At 46.6% G+C, this 22,023-nt stretch overlaps 1 protein-coding gene across 1 annotated transcript; it reads right to left on the bottom strand.

Annotated features, from left to right (window-relative positions):
• Positions 1-391: 391 nt before the first annotated feature.
• On the bottom strand, positions 392-21,584 carry PSMA5 (proteasome subunit alpha 5). The gene is made up of 9 exons (XM_030561096.1): positions 21,417-21,584; positions 16,670-16,736; positions 13,230-13,356; positions 9,682-9,749; positions 8,545-8,652; positions 8,381-8,439; positions 7,311-7,413; positions 5,701-5,787; positions 392-680 (listed from the first exon to the last, which is right to left on the bottom strand). Exons 1-9 carry the CDS (start codon positions 21,443-21,445, stop codon positions 603-605), a joined length of 726 nt encoding a protein of 241 aa, XP_030416956.1. The 5' UTR covers positions 21,446-21,584; the 3' UTR covers positions 392-602.
• Positions 21,585-22,023: the final 439 nt, after the last annotated feature.

Here is a 22,023-nt window from a genome sequence, read left to right as displayed (position 1 = left end):
AGGAAGTGGGTATTCACCCACGAAAGCTCATGCTCCAAAACGTCTGTTAGTCTATAAGGTGCCACAGGATTCTTTGCTGCTTTTACAGATAGTATGTTATTACAGCATTCTCCACAAGAGGGAGCTTTGCCATTGGAGTTGCCAGAAAGGATCTTCCCCAGAGTGGGTCCTGGAGGTCATGCCATGTCTGGGAACACCAGACCATACTGTTCAGAGAAGCAGTCTGCATAGCAGGGCAGGGAGAGCAGTTTTATTAGGGATGCCAGATTGCAGAACATACATTAGATGTAGGGCTTACTGTATTACCTTGCAGCAGTTTAACAGCAGAGGTCATTCTATATCTGTTCCGCATCTCCCCCCACCCCAGATCTTCAATACAAGAGAATCAAGATAGAGTAACAAAAAGGATTTATTCTCATTTTCTTATTGTAGATTGTTTATGTACAGAACCTGTAAAAAAAACCATTAGAGCCTTCTACAAAGAGCAAGCACATAACGCTGCTGGAAATAAAATCATGGGCACTCAAAGCAAACTGACTTCAGTTCGCTTAGACCAGGGAATGAGGCTTTTGAGAGTCTCTCTCTCTCAAGCTCTGTGTTTTTCAGATATCCTTGATGACTTCTTCAAGCTCTTCTTTCGTGTACATGTGAAACTTCATTCCGGGTTCCACCGTTGCAAGCTGGAAGGAGAAGAAGAAAGGGTTCAGTGTAACTGTTTGCCTGCATACGTGAGGAAATGACAGCACAGGGCATGGAACAGAGAAACTGCCAGAGAGGGAGCAGCTGTTCCTTCTCGGCTGCCTGATCCGCCAGCCCAGCAAGATCGTTCCAGCCTGTAACATGTTCTTTGATTCCCAAAAATAGCTGCCTGCTGCAGAAATAGCTTCTAATTGACTCAATCTCCTCATCGTAGCAGCAGCTCAGGGAGACATCTACTGGGAACGGCTCAGATTCAGCTGCTTCTCCCTCTACAGGGACAGACTGGTTAGCACTAATTCTTCAGCAGACTCTACAGGAGCCGGGGGAAAGACAAGCTGCAGTTCAGCCCAGTCCCATTCTAATCAGATTCAGGTAAACATCTTTTGACCAACATCTTCAGGAGACAAGATTAGGGAGCCAGCTGCCCTCTTCTATAAGAACCAGGGTTACAAGTCCTGTCCTGTTATACAGGCATTCTTAAATTGAGCCTATAACAAATCATATCATTAGGGGACAATTTGTTAATACTGAGCTTGAGTATCTTTGGGAAATTGGTAACCAAAGAGGCAATTTGCACCTAAGTCATTACTTCAAATACAGACCTGGTCAGTAGTGAACATCAGTCACTGCCATTTATCAATCAGTTGTTTAGTGGCTCACGTGGAGATAACAAGAGGGCCAGGGATTCAAGGGTACCTGGGCTGAGAGGGAGTTCACTCTCTTGGAAGTGACCCCAGGAGAACAGGACAGAGGCACATTATCAAGATAAGGCAGAGCAAGGCAGGGCAGGGCAGGGCATGGATCTCCTGATGCTGTTTGGATCAGAGGAATTCAGTTTCGAGGGCTGACTGCCTGGAACCTTCATGGATCAAGCACCAAAATATTAAGAAGAAATTGGAAAATGAGCAACAGAACATTTGAAAAGCCATTTAATGGGGCTGACATGGGAAGACAACAGTAAAGAATAGAAGCAGTGGCAGCTGAGAAGGGGGACTGGGGAGCACCCGTGGCTGCTAGTGTGTGTGGCACAGAATCTTCACTCCTTGGACCACTCTGGGATGTACTGAGTTCTGGAAGTGGGGCAGAAGTCTTCACTCTCTAGGGAACGGGGAGTATGCTGCTGCCACACATCAATGGAAGAGGAAGGACTGGGCACGGAAGTGCAGAACAAAAAGGGCCTAGGCCCTGCATGTCCTGGAGCTTCCATTGGTCCCCACTGGCGCTGCTTTGTGGTCACTCACAGACACCAGCAGGGGAGCAAAGAATGTCCCAGATGTCCAAGATGAAGAGTATAAAAACAGGTCAAGAACTTTTAAGGCCAGCATTTTCTAAATGATGAGTCCCAACACGGGACACCTTAACCAGGCCTGGCTTTCAGACAGCGGGCGGTTGGCACTTTCTGAAAGACAGCTCTGTTTAAGAAGTCTCATGTTGGGCACCTAAAAATCACTAACTGCTTTTGATAGTTTTGGCCTAAGATACTGGACCCACTTTGACTGGGTAACCCTTTAAGCATAACTCTACCCATGCCCCCAAACCACCATTCAAAGACACTAGTGAACGACTCAAATTTGTCTAAACTCTAGACCAGTGGTTCGCAACCTATTTACCGTTGTGGGCCGCATATGCCGCTCTGTGTGTGTTAGGTGGGCCACAGCCACACAATATATATACTACCTGTATGGCCCTGAGGATGTCACATGGGCTGCAGCTGTGTGCTGACTGGGCCGCAAGCAGCCCATGGAACACATGTTGAGAACCACTGCTCTAGATTTTAAAATTTGTCTGTAAGGAAAGAGGTTAAATAAAGGGAAACAGTCACACTGAAAAAGTGAATTGAGAGACATTTCAGGTGCTGCACTGGCTCCTGAACCCTGCTGTCAACGTATATTTTTACCTGTTCCTTTACCACATTTTCATGCTGTTTTTCTACACCCCACTTCTATGTGAAAAAACCCAAACACCGTGGTGTCAAATGTAAACAACCCAACCCCAAACCTTAACTCTCTCTTCAGTTTGCCTTCTAGCCTTTCAGACATAGTAATTAAGTCAAACATTCTCAACTAGAAGGGTGATTTCAGTCTACAGTGCCCCTTTAATCCTCAGTACACTATTCTCACACTTAAACCTGATAGTGATTCCTCAATGCATACAGAGCTACGCTGAGGACAGTTAAGCCCTGTTAAATGAGGACCTGACATAAGTATACTGTACACATTACTCTGCATTGATTTCTTCACACACTGTACTACAAGTCGGTCATCCAGAAGAAAGCTTTACTGACCCAGATACTGGATTTGTAAGATAGTCATAATGAGCAAACATGCTTGTAAATGTGTGGCCCCTTACTGGGCACCCCACTGTAGCCTCATAGCAGCCCTGCAAGTGGTCCCTTGCCTCAGTTTCCCTCTATTCCTCAAATAAACTCAGTACGGCCTTTGGAATACATAAGTAGCCCTTGTTGCAGTTTTAGTTTATTACTAGAAGTCCTGCTACCTACCATAAACCAAGATGCCCCCAGCACAGTCCAAATAGCACATTTGTCACAACAGTCCAACACCAAGTACAGCTCTGGCTTTTCTCAACATGCCCCATCTCACTGCCTCTAGCTGGAGATTCTCTCCACCTTTGCTTCTTTTCAGGAATAGTGCCAGCTCTTGCCTGAGACATCAGCAGCCTCACCCATCTGTCCTTCAACCCCCTCTGGCTTTCCAGCTTCAGCTCTCCAGTTCAGAGGCATCACCCTCTGCCACTCTCAGCCCTCAGCACTCTGGCCTGAGGAAGTTTGTAGGGGCCCCACCTCCAACTGCCTTCTTGCCTTCTGCTTTCCCCAGCCTGATCTGGCTTCAGGGGCATCTCCTCCCTGAGCTCTCAGCCCAGCTCTGCTCTTCCTCTGAGCTCCTTACTCTCAAGCCTCTGGACTCTCTTCCATTCTAAACAGGATCCTGAGGTACAGAGCTTTCATTTATAACTCCTGGGCAGCCTCACCCTCATTACACTGAACTAGAGCACATCTGGACTGAAAAAGGATAGCCGAGTCCAACTTCATTTAAGGGGCTTGCTACCCTGTTAAAATGCTCATGACATAGTCCTTGCTAACTGGAACTTTTCTGGGTGTGGCACAAGATTGTGCTCTGAGTGTGCAAACTCAATCTGGCACGTCCTCTTCCATCTCTCCTCTGAGCCTCATCTCAGAAGGGCTCACTAGCAGCATTGAATATTAGACAAGCAGCACAGCTAGCGTCAGATGCCTATTGCTAGTAGCTTCTGTTGCTCAAACGGTTGCTAGTATCTAATGTACTCATTAAACTTCTCTCCTATTGCTGGTACTGTTCAGGAACAGCACTTAGGGAAGTTTACTGGACCTCAGAGCATTTATACTAGACCCAAAGTATTTCTGTGCTTTAGTAGGGTGTGCATACAAAAATGTAAAATCACATCATTCTGACTGTCATCTTGCTTCACTTCCCCACCTCACGTCCGTTATAATTTCAGCAACTGGTCCTTCACAGACTGCCAGAGTTAAGGCACCTGCAGCTCACAACTCTGAGAAGTCAGGCCCCAGGCATCTCAGGGTGGGCAGTCAAAAACAGAGGCACCCAAAATTAAAGTGTGTGCCTACTACTTTCCGCTCGAAAGTTACCAGCTAGAGACAGCAACTGTTGAAATCACATCAATAACTGAAGAGAGAGAAGAGCAAGTTAATAGTCAGAATGACATGATTTTAAGGTTCAGTTATCTTGGAAACTGCCAGAAATAGAGACAAATGTTATACACCAGCCTTGTTAAAAAGAAATCGATTCACCTACTCTTTACCCAGAGGGAAAACATTTTTATTTGCCCCCCAAAAAAGTATTAGCATGTCTGAACCAAATGACATCTGGCAAGGCTGCTGCTCATCACTAGGAAGTGGAGGTTAACAGACTCTACATCAGGGGTAGGCAACCTATAGCATGGGTGCTGAAAGCGCCACACAAGCTGATTTTCAGCGGCACTCACACTGCCTAGATCCTGGCCACGAGTCTGGGGGGCTCTGCATTTTAATTCAATTGTAAATGAAGCTTCTTAAACATTTAAAAAAATGTATTTACTTTACATACAACAATGGTTTAGTTATGTATTATAGACTTATAGAAAGAGGCCTTCTAAAAACGTTAAAATGTATCACTGGCACGTGAAACCTTAAATCAGAGTGAATAAATGAAGACTCGGCACAGCACTTCCGAAAGGTTGCCGACCCCGATCTACATATTCATTCCCAGAGATTTGCTGGGAAACCCATCTCTTTGGTCTTGTTATCTAACAAGGATTTTTGCACTGATACAAGCCTAAAAATAGCAAGTCCTGAAGCTGTATAATTTTCATTCCTTGAAGTGCCAAGAAAGGATGGCAGTGGGAAAGCCTAAAAAAATTGCCCAGCTGGCATGACATGTCCACTCTGGCAACTCTTGAGATCTTGTGTTAGTGCTCTCAGCAGGGCCCCCCCTTCAAGGTTTTGGAGAGCAATACAAAGTCAAGTCTAGTCACATTCAGGGAGTGTTTCAGGATTCAGATATTCACTCAGACAAGCATTGTCCAATTAGCAGGGCAGAAGAGCCCACATGAAGAGAAAGACTGAGGATTTCGTTCTTACCTCAGGTATGCCACACAGAGTTATGTGGCAACACACTGATATTATGCCAATGAGCACATTAGAAATATATAGATGTTGAAAGAAACAAGAATCACCACCTTAGAAAAAGAGACTGAAGTCTTAAGAGTTGCGGATTGGCCCTTGTTTTCAAGTCCCTTCATCCCAGTCATTGCTGTTTTGACAAATATCTAAAACCAGCCCTGACTTAGTATCAGGTGAGACACCATAAGGGGACACATTTGCTGTGCAACCACAGAGACTTGGACCAGGGAAGCAGAGAATATAAGCAGGATAGACTTTTCTTGCAGTCCAAATGCTGCAAACTCCTACAGCATTTATACAAGGAAGAATAGTACAGCAGGACGTACCTCAATGTTAGTTGCATTCAGTTTTTCTTCCATAACTTGCTTTAGGATGATGAGGGATGACTTGATTGCTTCTTTCAGTGTCATTGACTGTTAAATAAAACAAACCACAAAAGTTAGCCACTCAGTTTCATTGCTTAGCTTCTCATGCACATCCCTCTAATCAGTCCTCTGCAAAAAAGAAAATCACATCCTCTCTAGACGTCATGTCCTCCCTCTGTCCTGCTCCAAAATATATCAAGCTACCACTGGCAGCAAATTAAAATGTCACCAAATTATATATATATTACCAACACTGAAGTAGTGAGGAATGTAGTTCAGACAAGGTAATAAATTACTGCGTACATGTTTTAACATGTATGAAAAATTGGCCTCCGTATTCACAGACGTCTTCATGCTCTAACATGTGAGGCCCCCCTATGAGCCAATGTCCAGAACCAATGATTTATGTGATAGCTAGTCATCCATTCTTGGGTGTTATCAGTTGTTGGCCGCATGTGTGTTGTACTGTACTGGCTCTGACCAGATCTATCAAGGTCTGCTGTATGGGTTAACTTCCCAAGAAGATCACACACTCGGTTTAGTGGCAAAGGCATTCGGCCAGGTTTATTGTTGATGAAGCGTGGTCCTAGCACCTGGTAGACTCTATGGCAGCGTTTCTCAAATGCTGCCACCAGCAGATTTTTCTTCAGCTACAACAGCCTCCAAAGCATACATGGAGAGTGGAAGGGCAAAGCAATGGCCTCTACCTGCAGCATCCAGCTGTTGCTCCTGAATAGCTGTTACCAAAAGCAGCGAGATGTGCTGCCTTGGTGTTTGTGCTGGTGCTGCCAGAAGGGTTCTGCGCCCTGCACCCTCCTCAGGGGCTCTGGGCAGCGCCTCTGGAGGCACATGGGGCTGGCGTGTGTGGCATCGGAGGTGGCTGCAGTGTTCGTTTGCTGGGGTGCTCCCCTGGGTAGCTCCCCCGCTCCTGCCCTGGCAAGACAAAGGGAGCCTGGGACTCTGCAAATGGCTGATGAGTTCCCGACCCACCTGCCTGAGGCAGGCTCTCGCTGAAGGGTTGTGGGAGACAAGGACAGAGAATCTGGTTTGTCAGAGCGGCCACCAGCAAGAGTTGGTGGTCACACTCTGAGGCCACCAAAATATTTGTTGTGAGAACCCCTGTTCTATGGGGACACTTAATACATGTATACCCATTACAATGGGCGCAGCTCAGTGAGCAGGCATGACCTTCTGCTCCCCACTAGTCCAGACAGACACACACCCTCAGCAATCCCTCTCTTATACACCGATATAAACAAGTTACGTATTGCCTCTCTGACTTGGTTAGTTACCACCCTTTAACTTGTACCTGTTGGTTCGATCAAAACATCTCTATCCATCACGCTGTCATCCTGACCTTATCCTTAGGAGGGATCAGCGTGTCCCTGTATCATCTTTGTGGAGTGTGTTTATACCATAATTTGGTACTGGGGTGTTCTGGTACTACCCTTCTGGATTTAGCCCCGTACCTAGTTTCCCCACCCATGAAGTGGGGGTAATACCTACTTCCCAGGGCACTGCAAACATCAGCTAGCTAATCAGCAGGTGTAATTCTGAACTCATTCCATTACCTTGTGATAAACCTCTTGCAGGGAGCTCTGTGCACCTTCCGAGGCAGACCCAATTGCTTTGGCATCGCACTGCACAAACGTCCCTGAAGGGTCCATGTGAAACCTGCCAGGAATACAGATAAGTGTCTTATGCCATTGCATTGCAAGGGGTTTCCCCAGAAGATTCACAATAATGAAACGTTCTCTGCAGAGCCCAATTTACAGCTGGAAGTTAAGGACTCATTGGGTGAAATTTAGAGAGTGGCAGCTTGCCTGACATCCTGAGGCAGAGGCTCAGTGTACATGATGTGGCTAAAGCCAGCATCATCTTGTATGGCAGATTTGAGGGGCTGCTTAGACAAGACACCCCAGCCGCAGGTAATTCCTGCTGGCATTTGGAGGGCAAGATGAAACTCAGACCAAGATTCCAAAGGGGCTGAAGGGTCAAGAAATGCCCTGATGCAAATGCCAAACCTAACAGACAACCAGGGTATCCAAATTAGAATTAGAGTTGCACCCCTTTCTGTCACTATCATTTGCAACCCTTGCAGAAGCATTTCACATGAACAGGATTTTTCATTATTCTGATAGGGACTGAGGCCACGGTTACCCAGAAAGACAGACCTTCAGCTAGAGATTCTTCTGACTGAGCTATTCCTCCTACGGCATTCATGGAGCTTCCATCCCCCAGTACTCCAGGAAGGTCTGGATCTTGGAAGCACATTGAGTTTCTAGTTACAAGTGCTCCAACCCCCTCCCTAAGGAATGGTATAGCAGGCTCCAGATATTATGTTACGAGTGGTTCTGCTAGTTCTCTGGGGAAGGATAAGAAAGGTCTCCCCTTCTCACTTTATTCTCAACTTAAATAAGACTTAAAATCAGGATTTACTGCAAGCATCATATTCTGTTCAACACTGAACAGGCAACACTGCAGCTTGTTGCATCCCTAGACAGATACTGAGATAAGCCCAAGATGTTGATTTCTATGCAATTCCCTATTTCCTGTCTAATAAGACCATCTTATGGTGCTTCAGGTAGAAGCCCCACCTCTTCCCAAGCAGAGCATGAACCAGCGAGAGACTTGAACTTACAGTTGGGGTCCTTTTTCATCGACTCCTCCAAACAACAGTGCTACACCAAATGGACGAGACTGTAACAAAACCACAGGAGGGTTGAGAGAGACCAAGACTGTTAAGGCAGAGGAAATCCAATGGTTTTTACACTCAGAAAATGTCCCGTGCCAACACCTACTCACCATAGCACCAGGATCAGCATCCTCCTCTCCAAACTGCAGGGCTAGGTTGGATACGGCCTGTGTCACACTCTCTACTGTCATGATTTCATTGTATGTAAACCAGTGATTCTAGGAGAAGATAATACAAGGGCTTGAACTACCCATCCCTTTCCAAAAGCCAGTTCTTGCATGTGATCCTCATCAGGACACATGCACAAGCCAATGCTCTGATGGAATAAAAGGGTCTCAAAGATAATGGGCCTGCCATGCAGCCTTGTGATGGTGCTCTTCACTGCCATGCAGAAGACTCATAAGAACAGCCATACTGGGTCAGACCAAAGGTCCATCTAGCCCAGTATCCTGTCTTCCGACACTGGCCAATGCCAGATGCCCCAGAGGGAATGAACAGAACAGGTAATCACCAAGTGATCCACTCCCTGTCACCCATTCCCAGCTTCTGGACTCCAGTTCCATTTCCTAACCTGGCAGGGGCTTGGAGCATTCCAAGGGCAGAACGTTCAATTACAATATGGAGATAATGCAAGGAAGTGCGCAGAAGTGACATCCCAAACTAAAAGACATGTGTCTCTGACATGGGCCTCTCAGCAGAAGGGCATCTTCATGGCCTGGTATTTGAAAATACCAATTCACAAGGACTTCTTTCAGAAGTAGTGGATTGGTCCTTAACTAGTTTGCTGCTCCCTTAGGGAAGTCTGAGACCCTGGGCCACTAACAGGGTGATTGCAAAGTCAGGGCATCTTAGAACTACACTCAGCTGAAAGGAGAGAAGGATTCATGTTAATCCAAAAGATGGGGAGAAGCAGTGCTGATGTGCCTTTATCCACCCATACCAGCTGTGAGTCCCCCAGGAAAAGCCCCTCTACAAGAGAAATTAATGCAGTTCCTTCTTCATACCAAGCTCTCACTACTAAAAAGACCAAAACAAACAACAAGTGAGAGCGAGAGAGTCACTTCTGCCACACACCTGTGAAATTTCAGCTGCTGGGCTTAGCTCCAAGTTTCTCCTCCTACTCAGCATTGTTTGCCTTTGCTACCCAGATCTGCAAGTGCCAGGACCATCCAACTGGCCACAAAAATAATCTGTTCTCAGAATCAGGTCATTGTTTTGGGGAGGGGGAACAACAGAGGAAGCCTTACCTGTGTCTCCACTCTTGCTTTATCAATTAAAGTCTTTGCATCAGCTATTAATCCGCTCATGGCACAGCCTGAAACAAAGGGGAGAGAATGTGACAAATAACTTCATTTATTAAGTTATCTACCACTTTCATCCCCCAAATCCTCAAAGCACTGTACTAGTGACATAAGAACTCCTTCACCCACCGGGCCAAACGTGGCTGCTGTGTAACAGCATTCAGTAACACTGTACAATAGTTTAGGTCAGAAAGTGAAGAACACTGGATGCAAACAGAATTGCCAGACAGGTGAGGTTCTACTGCTCAGCTAGATGGCTAAAGCTATGGCTCACCAGGGCACAAAAAAAAAAAAAAAACAAACACCACTGAAGTGAATTGACAAAGGAACCGAATCTGGAACCTTGGAAGAGAATCCAAGACACTAGCCAAACCTGCTGAAAAGAATAAAGTTATCCTCCCCTGAAAACAGGGCTGGCTGCTTCTCATACTCATAGGTCAGAAGGGACCAATATGATCATCTAGTCTGACCTCCTGCACAAGGCAGGCCACAGAACCCTACCCATCCACTTTTATAACAACCCCTAACCCAGGACTGAGTTATTGAAATCCTCAAAATTGGTTTGAAGACCTCAAGCTGCAGAGAATCCACCAGCAAGTGACCCATGCCCCACGCTAAAGGGGAAGGTGAAAAACCGCCAGGGCCCCTGCCAATCTGCTCTGGAGGAAAATTCCTTCCCGACCCCAAATATGGCGATCAGCTAAACCCTGAGCATGTGGGCAAGACTCAGCAGCCAGCACCCAAAGAGGAATTCTCTGCAGTAACTCAGTTCCCACCCATCCAACATCTCCCCGCAGACCATTGAGCAGACTTATCTGGTGATAATCCAAGATCAAATGCCCAAATTAAACTATCCTATCATAACATCCCCTCCATATACTTATCAAGCTTAGTCTTAAAGCCAGATAAGTCTTTTGCCCCCACTACTTCCCTCGGAAGGCTGTTCCAGAACTTCACTCCCCTAATGGTTAGAAACCTTCGTCTAATTTCAAGTCTAAACTTCCTAATATCCAGTTTGTACCCATTCGTCCTCGTGCCTACATTAGTACTAAACTTAAATAATTCCTCTCCCTCCCTAATGTTAACCCCCCTGATATATTTATCTAGAGCAAGCATATCCCCCCGCAGCCTTCTTTTGGCCAGGCTAAACAAGCCAAGCTCTTTGAGTCTCCTTTCATAAGGCAGGTTTTCCATTCCTCGGATCATCTTAGTAGCCCGTCTCTGGACCTGTTCCAGTTTGAATTCATCCTTCTTGAACATGGGACACCAGAACTGCACACAATATTCCAGATGGGGTCTCACCAGCGCCTTATATAACGGTACTAACACCTCCTTATCCTTGCTGGAAATACCTCGCCTGATGCATCCTAAAATCGCATTTGCTTTTTTTACAGCCGTATCACATTGGCGGCTCATAGTCATCCTGCTATCAACCAATACCCCAAGGTCCTTCTCCTCTGTCGCTTCCAACTGATGCGTCCCCAACGTATATCTAAAATTCTTATTATTAATCCCTAAGTGCATGACCTTGCACTTTTCACTATTGTATTTCATCCTATCACTATTACTCCAGTTTACAAGGTGGTCCAGATCTTCCTGAATAGTATCCCTGTCCTTCTCCGTGTTAGCAATAACCCCCAGCTTTGTGTCATCCGCAAACTTTATTAGCACATTCCCGCTCTTTCTCTATTAGCTGGCACTGGCACAGAAGGAGGTCTGAGACAGCAATCAGGCTCCACAGGGAGCCACTCACCAGCTTCCTGAACACAGGTGGCATAATGCAAGGGTGAATTAATTAGTGGCTGGGTAGCACAAAGCAGCCAGAATTCAGGCTGGGGACCTACTACACGTGTGAGTGTGAAGGGTTGGAGTGGGAGGACCCGTGGGGCTATTGACCAAAAATCTAAGTACTGGACAAGTCACCTTTCTGCTTGACAGTATTTGGTATACACACAAGTATCAGAGGGGCAGCTGTGTTAGTCTGGATCTGTAAAAAGCGACAGAGTCGTTATAGACTAACAGAAATATTGGAGCATGAGCTTTCGTGGGTGAATACCCACTTCGTCTGATGCATCTCGCTGATATATACACACACAATACCACCAAGTTGCACATTTGCAGCTGTGTAGTGAGGTGGCTGCCCCATTCCTGAAGAACAGGGGTTAAAAGCAGCCCTGAGAGGGCTGCAGCTGTGAAAGGCTGGGCTGACTGGGGAAGGAGCCACCACTGGGGCCACACCCCAATCAGGCTACCGTTGGCCCTATAAAAGGGCTGTGAGCCAGAAACGCAGAGAGAGTTTCTCTCTAGCTGTAGAGAGAGAAGGACCTGGCTACCTGGGAGCTGAGCGGGGTACCTAGAGTGAAGCAGGGCTTGGGGAAGTCCAGAGAAGCTGGGGAGCTCCAGCCTGAAAACCCTCCAGGCTGCAAGCCTTGCTAAAGGCCAGGAAAGGTACTGGGGCTACAGAAGTGTAGCCTGGGAATAGGCAGAGGCAGCTGGTTGAACCCCTCCTTGCCAATGATGGGTGATTTACAGACTGCAGTCTGCCCCAGTGAGCAGGGGCTAGATGGTGAATGGCAGTAGCCACTGAGGCAAGGTGGGGATAGAGGGTTGGGGGGTTTCCCTGGGTGGGGAGACCCAGATTGTGGGTTACTGCTGGGGGCAGAACCATGACATAGAGGGGCACGGGCCAGCGGCAGGCGAGACACTGGCCTGCAGAGGGCGCTCTGGGCTGGAAGAGCTAATTCCCAGGACAACCAGCAGGAGGCGCCACATCAGTGAAGCTTTGCCTTGCTATAAGCTGGCTGAAATAAGTGGCTATAAATAAATAGATTTGTTCAACCTGTAATACCACATGGCTGCTGGTAGCTGTGGAAAGGGCTGTATCATAAGAAAGCAGAGGAGAAAGTTTCTTTTCTGGGAAACTAGCCTGTCTCTTCACGAGCAGCATAACTCACCCCAATTCTCATCATTTACAAGACTAGTGCTTTGGAGAGCTCTAATTTTTTAAGCTGACATATTTGGCAATCAATCTTCCTTGGGCCCCCTGTAGCCACAGTAAGCTGCCTTTAGCACAGAGGAACAGGCTAACATTAGTGATCCAATCAGTGAGCTTCCAGCACAGACACTGGCCTGGGATCAAACCTTTACATTGCAATAATACCGTGCCCTCCCAAGATCTAAATTTGGGGATGAGCTTTCATTAGGGAGGTCAAACAGGAGGAGCATTTCAGCTGCTGCTTCCTGCTCCTGCAACTATGTCCTGCTGGCCTGGAGCCTGGAAAACCAGTAACCAGCACCCAGTATTTGCTGGGAGTTGCTTGTTTGTTCCCACCCAAGAAAGCCAGGTGAGGGCCTAACAGCTGACTTCAGAAGTCATGTTTCAAGACAAGTCTCTCATGAAACTCTTCTGAAGGAGAGGCTTTCATTACACGTCCAGGGCTGGAAGGATGCAACAGGCCTTACCATGAGAAGGAACAAACCTGCATTACTCTTACCTATATGAGAATCTATTTCTACGATTTTCTCAATACTGCTGGGTTCCATAAGCGAGGAGGTGATTCTCTTCTCCACTGCCAAGCAAACACCTTCTGATGTCTGAATCCCAATGGCTGTGGAGCCAAGCTAAGAACACACACACACAGTTACCACCATTACACATAATCTACAACATTACTAGGGCGCCTCCACTTTGGTATCTAATCTTCACAAAATGAGGATGCTCATCTTGACCTACATCATTTGTAATATCTCTACCCCCCAGAATGATGCCATTACAGTACTACAACATCAGTAGCAGAAAAAGATTCTGCATATACTAATGCAGGGGTTCTAAACTGTGGGTCAGGACCCAAAAGTGGGTTGCGACCCCGTTTTAATGGGATTGCCAAGGCTGGCATTATACTTGCTGGGGCCAAAGCCAAAGCCCCACCGCTTGGGGCCAAAGCCCGAGGGATTCAGCCCTGAGCAACTGAGCTCAGATTACAGGCCCCCTGCCCGGGGAGGGGCTTGGCCTTTGCTTTGCTCCCCTCCCCCAGCTGGGGCGGGAGGGCTCAGATTTCAGTTCCCCCTCCTGGGGTTGTGTAGTAATTTTTGTAGTCAGAAGGGAGTTGTGGTGCTATGAAGTTTGAGAACCGCTGCACTAATGTATCTACAATTATGTACCTTCACAACAAATACAAGATAACACATAGTGAGAGCTAAACTAAGAGGTCAGAATTTGATCTGGGAACCAGAGGAAGTTAAACAGCTCAGGATGTGCAGTTTGAAAGTTCATTGAGACCAAGAAACCCTCTTGCAGATTAGTAATTCATCTCTTCCCCAAACTATACCATAATCTCTCAGATTTTTGTTTTAATTTTACAGATTAAAAAGAGCCTTGTGAATTTTCTTTTGCAGAACAAAATTAAAGTCAGGTGCATTAATTTCCATGGAGGCCTTAAAATAGGATATAACTAATATTTTCAGATTAATTTTATTAATTTAGTCACTTTTATTCCTTCCTTTGCTGTGAAATCCCCTACCACCTCAGAATTTACTTAGTGTACAAGTGAGAGGTACTTTGCACTCACACCACATACTGCTTTTCATGCCTTAATGACTGCATCCTCAACTCCCCTCCGAGATAATTAAGTATTACACTCCTCTCAGAGACAGGGAAATGATGAATAATGAAGTGAGGTGACCAACAAAGGCCACACAGGGCACCAAAACTAGGATTAAATACTTGGCTATCAGTTGCTTATTCATAACTTTAAGAGTTTACCTACACAAGGAAGTTTACTTGTATAACTATATCAGTAAATTTCCCCATGTAGATAAGCCCTAAATCATGCCACTGTCAAATGCACAGAAGAATTTCCTAATTCTGGAAGTTACATCATCTTCACCTACATGTTTCTCAATGACTGAACCACCTGGATCCCTTATTAAGTATTTATCTTGCCTGAACCATATTCAAAGCTTTGACTGTAATTATGAAACAAAATATTATTGTTTGAGGTACTGCAAAGATTGCATTACCAACTGCCCCAATTTATTTCCTTGTAAACTGAAGGACCCCCGTGTACTCCCGACACATGGAATAATGTACCAAGCATCTTTAAGGCAATATTTGAGCAGCATAAATTTAATTTATTTCCAGGCTTATTGGTGGAACGGACAATAAAGACAAGCAAGTTTATCCTGTGGATTAGCTTTCAGCTTTCTTATAGGTATTTTCTGAGCAATATGAATGCATCAACACGCTGACTACTAGGATGCATTTAAGGAGTTCTTGCTTCCAAAAACTCGATGAAAATGAATAGCTGTACCTTGCCCGCTCTTTGTGGCTAAAGTGTTTGATTGGGCAATAGTAACAGAGAAGATATTCATCTGCGGGGACCCTTAACACTAATCTCTAAATAGAGGCCATCAAGAAACCTATAAAAAAAGGCTTCTTTCCTCAATGCCACTTATACTAAAACCCTCTGTATCAAATTTGGGGAGAAACTGTTGGTTTCTTTACATATTAGAAAAAATACATCTCTCAATTCATTTAAAACATATCTTGTGCATGTGCAAGGAGACAACTGCATCACTTGCAACAGAAAGAACATTCCCAGCCATTATAAACAAGCACTGCCAAACTTCACAACCCAAATTTCTTTGGCAATTAGCCAAAAAAATAAAAGGTCATCTAGTTAACACAGAATAGTGTAGTTATAAAATGGTAATCTTTGAGAGAGGCGGTACGTGGAAACTACACATCCCAGAATGCAATGCTCCATTAGCCCAAGAAGGTTCAGGGCATCAAGTGACTATTTTTAATTAAAGCTATAGGGGTGCATTTAAGGAGGTAAAATGTAATTACTCACATTAGAATTTGGTTTGAATGTTGGCACTAACACAAACTCTCAAAAATACCATGGGAGCTTTAATAATCTCAAGTTAGAACTAGGGGGTCCCAGTCACAACATTTGGCAGTATGTTAGCATTCAGTAGTTTCCCCAAACTTTTGCTGACTGTGTAGTTTTGGGGAAGAGGTCTTTCCCATTCCCCTTCTCCAGGCTGTGGTGTTCCTAAGTGTTAACTAACATTCAATTCAATTGATTATACAATGGATTTTGCTTATTAGCAACCCCTTGGTTCCAGTAAAAATTGCTGCTGTCCAGAAGTTGCCAATAAGCAGAAGGCAGATTTGCGGGGCTGCAGCCAGGGAACAAGCAATAGGACAGCCTGAGCCCCCGGTGCCAGGACAGGACACAGCCAGTAAAGTGCAGGGAGAGGTATTGTGCAGCCTTGTTGGGCCTCAGCACCTATACTCTCCATGGAAAGCCCTAGCATCTGGGCTGAAGTCTCCTTCTGTATCACTGCCCAGCCCACAGCCTCCCCGCCCAGCCCACAGAGCCAGGGATGTGGGCACCCCAGGGCACTATGGATGTGGATGGCAGTTCCTGGTCACAGGCAGCTTTGTGGGGCTGCAGTCAGAGAAGGAAGCACTGAGGCGTGCCGAACCGAGGTACTAGTGCTAAAGCAAGATAGCATAGAGACATACTGTGCAGCCTCAAGCACTTCCTTTCCTTGCTACAGGCCTGCAAACCGCCTGCAGCTGAGGTCTTTCCTCCAGAAAAAGTTGTTAATAAGTGGCACGCCTGTTGCCAGTACCCGAAGCCCATGAACATCAATGGAACGGGATTGGCTCTCAACTGCAAGATGTCATCAGCATCACCGTATGAACATAAGCGCTCCACCAGGTGCGTGTACACAAAAAGGGAACAATAAATGATGATAGGGCACTGGTTCAGTCCTCACTTCAAATGAAGAGTGTCAACTACTGAAATGAACAACGGGACTTTTCTTAAGAGCTCTCCCATCCTTAGTGACTAAACTCAACCACAATTAGAAGCATTTGGGTTACAGATTGCAATGTATCAACAATGGCTGAGGTTTGCAATACCTTGATAGCCTCGATTGCATATTCCACCTGGAACAACCGCCCCTCTGGAGAAAAAGTATTCACACCCCTGCAGTGAAAAAAACAAAATCAGAGCTAGAGAAAAGGCCAAAAACTTGAGGACAAACATCAGAGAAAATAGTTCCTGTTTCAATTCCATAGAGGGACCTAATGGCACTAAGTCAAGTCAGCTGGTAATGCAGAAAGAGTGCATTAAAGTCAATGGCTAGATTAAGTTTATAGAGGTACATTCCTCATCCAGCAGCATGCCACCTGTATATTCAGAAAGCGAACACCAACATGGCAAATATTGACAAGAGCAGGTGTAGGCAACCTGTGGCACGCGAGTTGATTTTCAGAGGCACTCACACTGCCTGGGTCCTGGCCACTGGCCCAGGGGGCTCTGCATTTTAATTTAATTTTAAATGAAGCTTCTTAAACATTTTTAAAACCTTATTTACTTTATATACAACAATAATTTAGTTATATATTACAGACGTATAGAAAGAGACCTAAAATGTTAAAATGTATTACTGGCATGCGAAATCTTAAATTAGAGTGAATACATGAAGACTTGGCACAGCACTTCTGAAAGGCTGCCGACCCCTGGACTAGAGGGATGTAGATCCACAAGTTTTAAAAAGAGGAAATAGTGAAAAAGCAGCAGGGACTGGGCAAAGAAGCAGAAGATGCCCTAGAATTCCAGTGGGTCCAATTATAAATGTAGGGAGAAATGCTTTGAGGGATCTTCCACAAGCAGATGCTAGAATGGCCACTGGACTCTAAACAGTATATGCTCCTATTGGCTCAGGAAAGCTATTGCCTTGCTTATATTTAGCAAGAGTTTTTCCCACCTACATAGCTACCGCCTCTTGCGGAGGCAGGAGTTAACAACCCAACAGGAGAGCTCTCTCCCGTTGGCTTAGAGCAGTGGTTTTCAAACATTTTTCCGCATGACCCAGTTAAAGAAAATTGTTGACGCTCGTAACCCAACATAATTATATCTTTTGACTGGAGTTTTCATAAAATCATAATAATGCAAAACATTCCAGGTTAACCCACTTTACATAACGAACACTAGACACTAGCCTTAGTAAGCCCATGGTAAGGAGCGTGGGAGTTGGCCCAGGGTAGGGCAGAGGGTGGCATGTTGGGGTGAGGGCTCTGTCTGGGGGTGAAGGCTCTAGGATAGAGCTGGGGATGAGGGGTTCAGGGTGCTGGAGGGGGCTCAGGGCTGGGGCAGAGGGTTGGGATGTAGGGGGTAAGGGCACTGGCTGGGGATGCGGGTCTGGGGTGGGGCCAGGGATGAGAAGCTTGGGGTGCAGCAGGCAGGCTGCTTCAGAGCTGGGGCCAGAGGACTCCTCCTAGCCCCAAGCTCTGGGGGAAGGGCCCCTCTCTCCCTCTGCATGGAGCTCCGGGGGAAGGGCCCTCTCTCCCGCCACAGCCGCAAGTTCCGGAGGGCCAGGGGAGATGCCTGCAGCAGTCCTGCAAGCCCCAACTTGCCCCCCTCCCCAATTCCCACCCACCTCCTTCCTTTCTCCTCCCCAGGTTCCTTTAGAGCTGCTGCACAGTAACAATCGTTATAATTTGAATCAGTAAGGTGACCCAGGGCCTGATCTGTACTTTGAAAAACTCTGGCTTAGAGTGTCTCCACCACAAGCAATGCATCGGTGCAGCTGCACCACTGTAAGTGCTGTAGTGCAGATGCAGCCTACGTGAATGCAATGTCACCACCAAATGCCCCACTAACATCCAGAAATCTGTGGGGACTCTGGGAGATTTCTTAACGTGCGACTTCTGCCTCACCTTGGAAGACAGTATCATTTTAAATATAACCGTACGAAACTTCATACTTGGTACAGCACAGTGCCCCACCTGACTGGTTCAGAAGCTGCTAGCCAGGACACAAACAGCCACTGACATATGCCAGGAACTCATTCCATGTCACCACCCGCTACCCACAAAAAATCTTGGACTACTCTAGCAATACTGCATATAGCCCTTCTTCATAAGAGAGACTTAATTGGTATTTTGGGTTGGGCAGTTAGAAATAGGAGCAACACCACACTAAAGAAATGAACCTATTGGTGGAAAGGGATGAAGGGAATATCTATGTAAGCCTTTGTAGGGGAGTGGGAAGGAGAAGGAAGTGCCATATTGATATGTGGAAAGGGGGGTGGAGGGAAGAGAAGAGACACTCCTGGAAATGTCCGAGAAGGAATCCAAGCAGCCTTGTCCCACCAACTACCCAAAACCTAGAGCTAGAAGGGCTGTGTGCCTGTACTATCTTGTTCTGGATCCACAATTTGCAGGCAAACTTACATTAGGAATTGCCATTGAATGAGCCCCTCAGCTGCTCCCATGAAGATGATCATCATGCAAGGGATGGGCAAAATAGATGCTGGTTCCCACCCCCAAAAGAGATATTGAAGAGGGTAGAACAATCAAGCTTCTGACAACTGAACAGACTTCAGATGGGAAGAAACAGCTAGATGGGACACCAAGAGAACTCGCAACAGCAGCAACAAGCTACATTTTGAGGTTACTCTCTTCCTAATTACCCCCACCACGCTGCCAGTTTGAAGTAGCCTTGCAGCACAAAGCTATTTTCCCCACAGTATTTTAATGACATAGAAATGTGAGATGTATATAGTATTGTTACAATACATCAAAGAAGTTGTAAATATCTTCCTGCTAACTCTCTTTCAGGGTCACTCATTTTTATTTTTAATTGCTGCAACAGAATTCCAGATTATACCCTACCATGCAAAAGGATCTACCCTGAGGCCTCAAATCTGCAATGAGTTCCAAATGGAAAGACTCTTGCACCTGCACAGGGCTCCGTGTGTGGATCACTGCACACACACAAAGCCTCAGTGACTTCAGTAGGGCTCAGCCCACACAAGTCTCCTTGCAGGCTCAGGACCTTATACATCAATTATATACACAACAAAACCATAAAAAGGCAGAAGCATTAGCTGCAACTCAGCCATTTACCAAAGTTAATTAACTTGGCATTTTTCTCAGCAACAAACCTCAAATCAATGAAAAACTATCTTACCATGATTTCTATATTCCTGTGTTGTTTTTGTACCCAGTGACTTTGCTGTCATATCAGTATATATTGCAATCATTTTAGAATACAATTGTAAGTTTGTATTAGGATTTGTAACTGTATGAGGAACAATTAGCTATGTTTTTAATTGAAAAGTTATTATTTGAACAATTCCAAATACATTCAAAGTGCAAGGGTGCATAGTTAAATTCACATTTGTCAGATCCCCACAAAATGCTTAGCTCATGATTACATGGTCACCTAAACTTTCTGAGAGTAGTTTTTATTTATCTGCTTTGATGGCAGTTTAATAATCATGCAAAACATAGCATTCAATCCAACTAAAAATGAAACCAAAAGCCTGAAAACTCGGAGTCACTCTGTGACTAACCCAGCCTGCTTCTTAGGCCCTGCCTACACTATAGTTTGAGCTGCAAGCCAGATAGTAGGAGGCCTAACATGAGTAGGCCTCATCTACTCAAGTCAGGGAAACTATATTAACACTTTGCTAACCACCACCATATTTAAAGCAACTTGAGCCATGGCATAGACAGGGCCCAAGTATTCAGAACAGCAGTTAAACTATAATACAAAGGCACAATATGTTGAATTAGGGACAAGGCTCCAACTACTCTACAACTACCTTTCTCCAGTATGTCTAACAAACAAATTTGTTAGTCTCTAAGGTGCCACAAGTACTCTCGTTCTTTTTGCAGATACAGACTAACACGGCTGCTGCTCTGAAACCCATCCAATGTGTCTCTTTCTTGTAATGAAGTCTACGGCCACCTGTAACTGTAGCGTGGACAGAGCCAAAATGACCTTGCTAACTTGAACTCCACTTGGTTACTGCTGCTTTACATCAGAGTTTTAGTCATACTGCAGCACTTTTGGTATTTAATCTCAAGAGACTTCAGGGAGAGTTGGGTGCCATGAGTGGAAAAGGAAGATATTGTAGTGGGATAATCTGATGGTGTTCCTTTGACTTTAGTGCTTTAACGTGGCTTGTGTAGTCATGACACAGCACCGGGAGAGAGCTCTCCCAGCACAATAAAAACACCACCCCGAAGAGGGGAGTAGCTCCCAGCACTGGTGCACTGGCTACACTGGCACTTTACAACACTGAAACTTGCAGCGCTCGGGGCAGGGGGGTGTAAAGTGCCAGTATAAACAAACCCCAAGTTTCCTACTTCAGACACATTAAGGCTGGGTGGCTAAAGCATTCTTTCCCATTCCCCTGGGCCTCCAAATGTGGGCCACCACCAGAGGATAGTCTACAGACCCTTCCAGAGTGATGATGCAGTGGGGACTGTACTCCCCCACTAAGGGGGCCCAGTTCAGGGCCAAGATGAAAGTACTGGGAACACCCGAGGGGAGTCACTGGAGGCCTCGTTCTCATCCCCACTGACAGCACCAGGGAAGAGGCCCAAGGACAGGGTCTGGGAGGGGGGATTCCCCCACCAAGAGACAGTTGGGAAGCTCGGGGAGGAAGGAGAAAAGGGAATTGGGAGGCTCATGGGGGCAGATTTCCCGAGGCGGCCGCTGGGGGGGGCTCAGCGGGAGAGGCTGCGCAGGGGTCTCGGAGGCTGGGCCGCCCCCGGCGTGACCCGGCCCCAGCCCCAGCCGGGCTCCATGACGAGGCAGATCCTGGGCCTGGACCGAGCCCCGCGCCCGGGCGAGCCCGCCCTCGCTCACCTGTCGTATTCGGAGCGGGTGAGGAACATGGCGGCGACGGGCGCGAGGCTGAAGGCCGGTGCGTGCGGGGCAGGGAAACGCCGAGTTCGGATCCAAGTCTCACGCCAGGCCCGATACCTGCGGCGAGCGGCCCTGTCAGCAACCGGCTCCGTACTGCGCCTGCGCGGACCCGCCCCTATCGCCACCCAATTGGTGAGACACCCCAATACGTCACAGTGCTCTCGCCAATAGGCTTCCCAGGCGGGATCCGGTCTTGCCTCTTTGCTATTGGTCAAAAGCTACCTTGCCAAGTCTTGATTGGCTGCTGGGTGCCAGTGTCTAAAGTGTATGAGGATCCCGCCCCCCTCTTCAATCCTTCCGATGGGGGAAGAACCCAGATGGTAATGAGGGGGGAGGGGCAGCAGGTGTGAGGGGCGGGCCGGCACAGGCCGCGCGGGGGAGGCTGGGCCCAGCCGGGAGAAAGAGGCGGGATGTGGGAGGAGTGGGCCCAGCAGGGAGGAGCTGGAGCTGGGGCCGGTGCAGTAGAAGGGTCTGAGGCTAGCAGATCCTGAGTTATGTTGCTCCTGCTGCCAGTGGGGCACCAGGTCCAGAGTAACCAGACCAGGGT

This window comes from Gopherus evgoodei, chromosome 4 (assembly GCF_007399415.2).
Source record: "Gopherus evgoodei ecotype Sinaloan lineage chromosome 4, rGopEvg1_v1.p, whole genome shotgun sequence".
Lineage (NCBI taxonomy): Eukaryota > Metazoa > Chordata > Testudines > Testudinidae > Gopherus > Gopherus evgoodei.
Note: the sequence above shows the minus strand (reverse complement) of the source record. Positions and strands in the feature narration are given on the sequence as shown.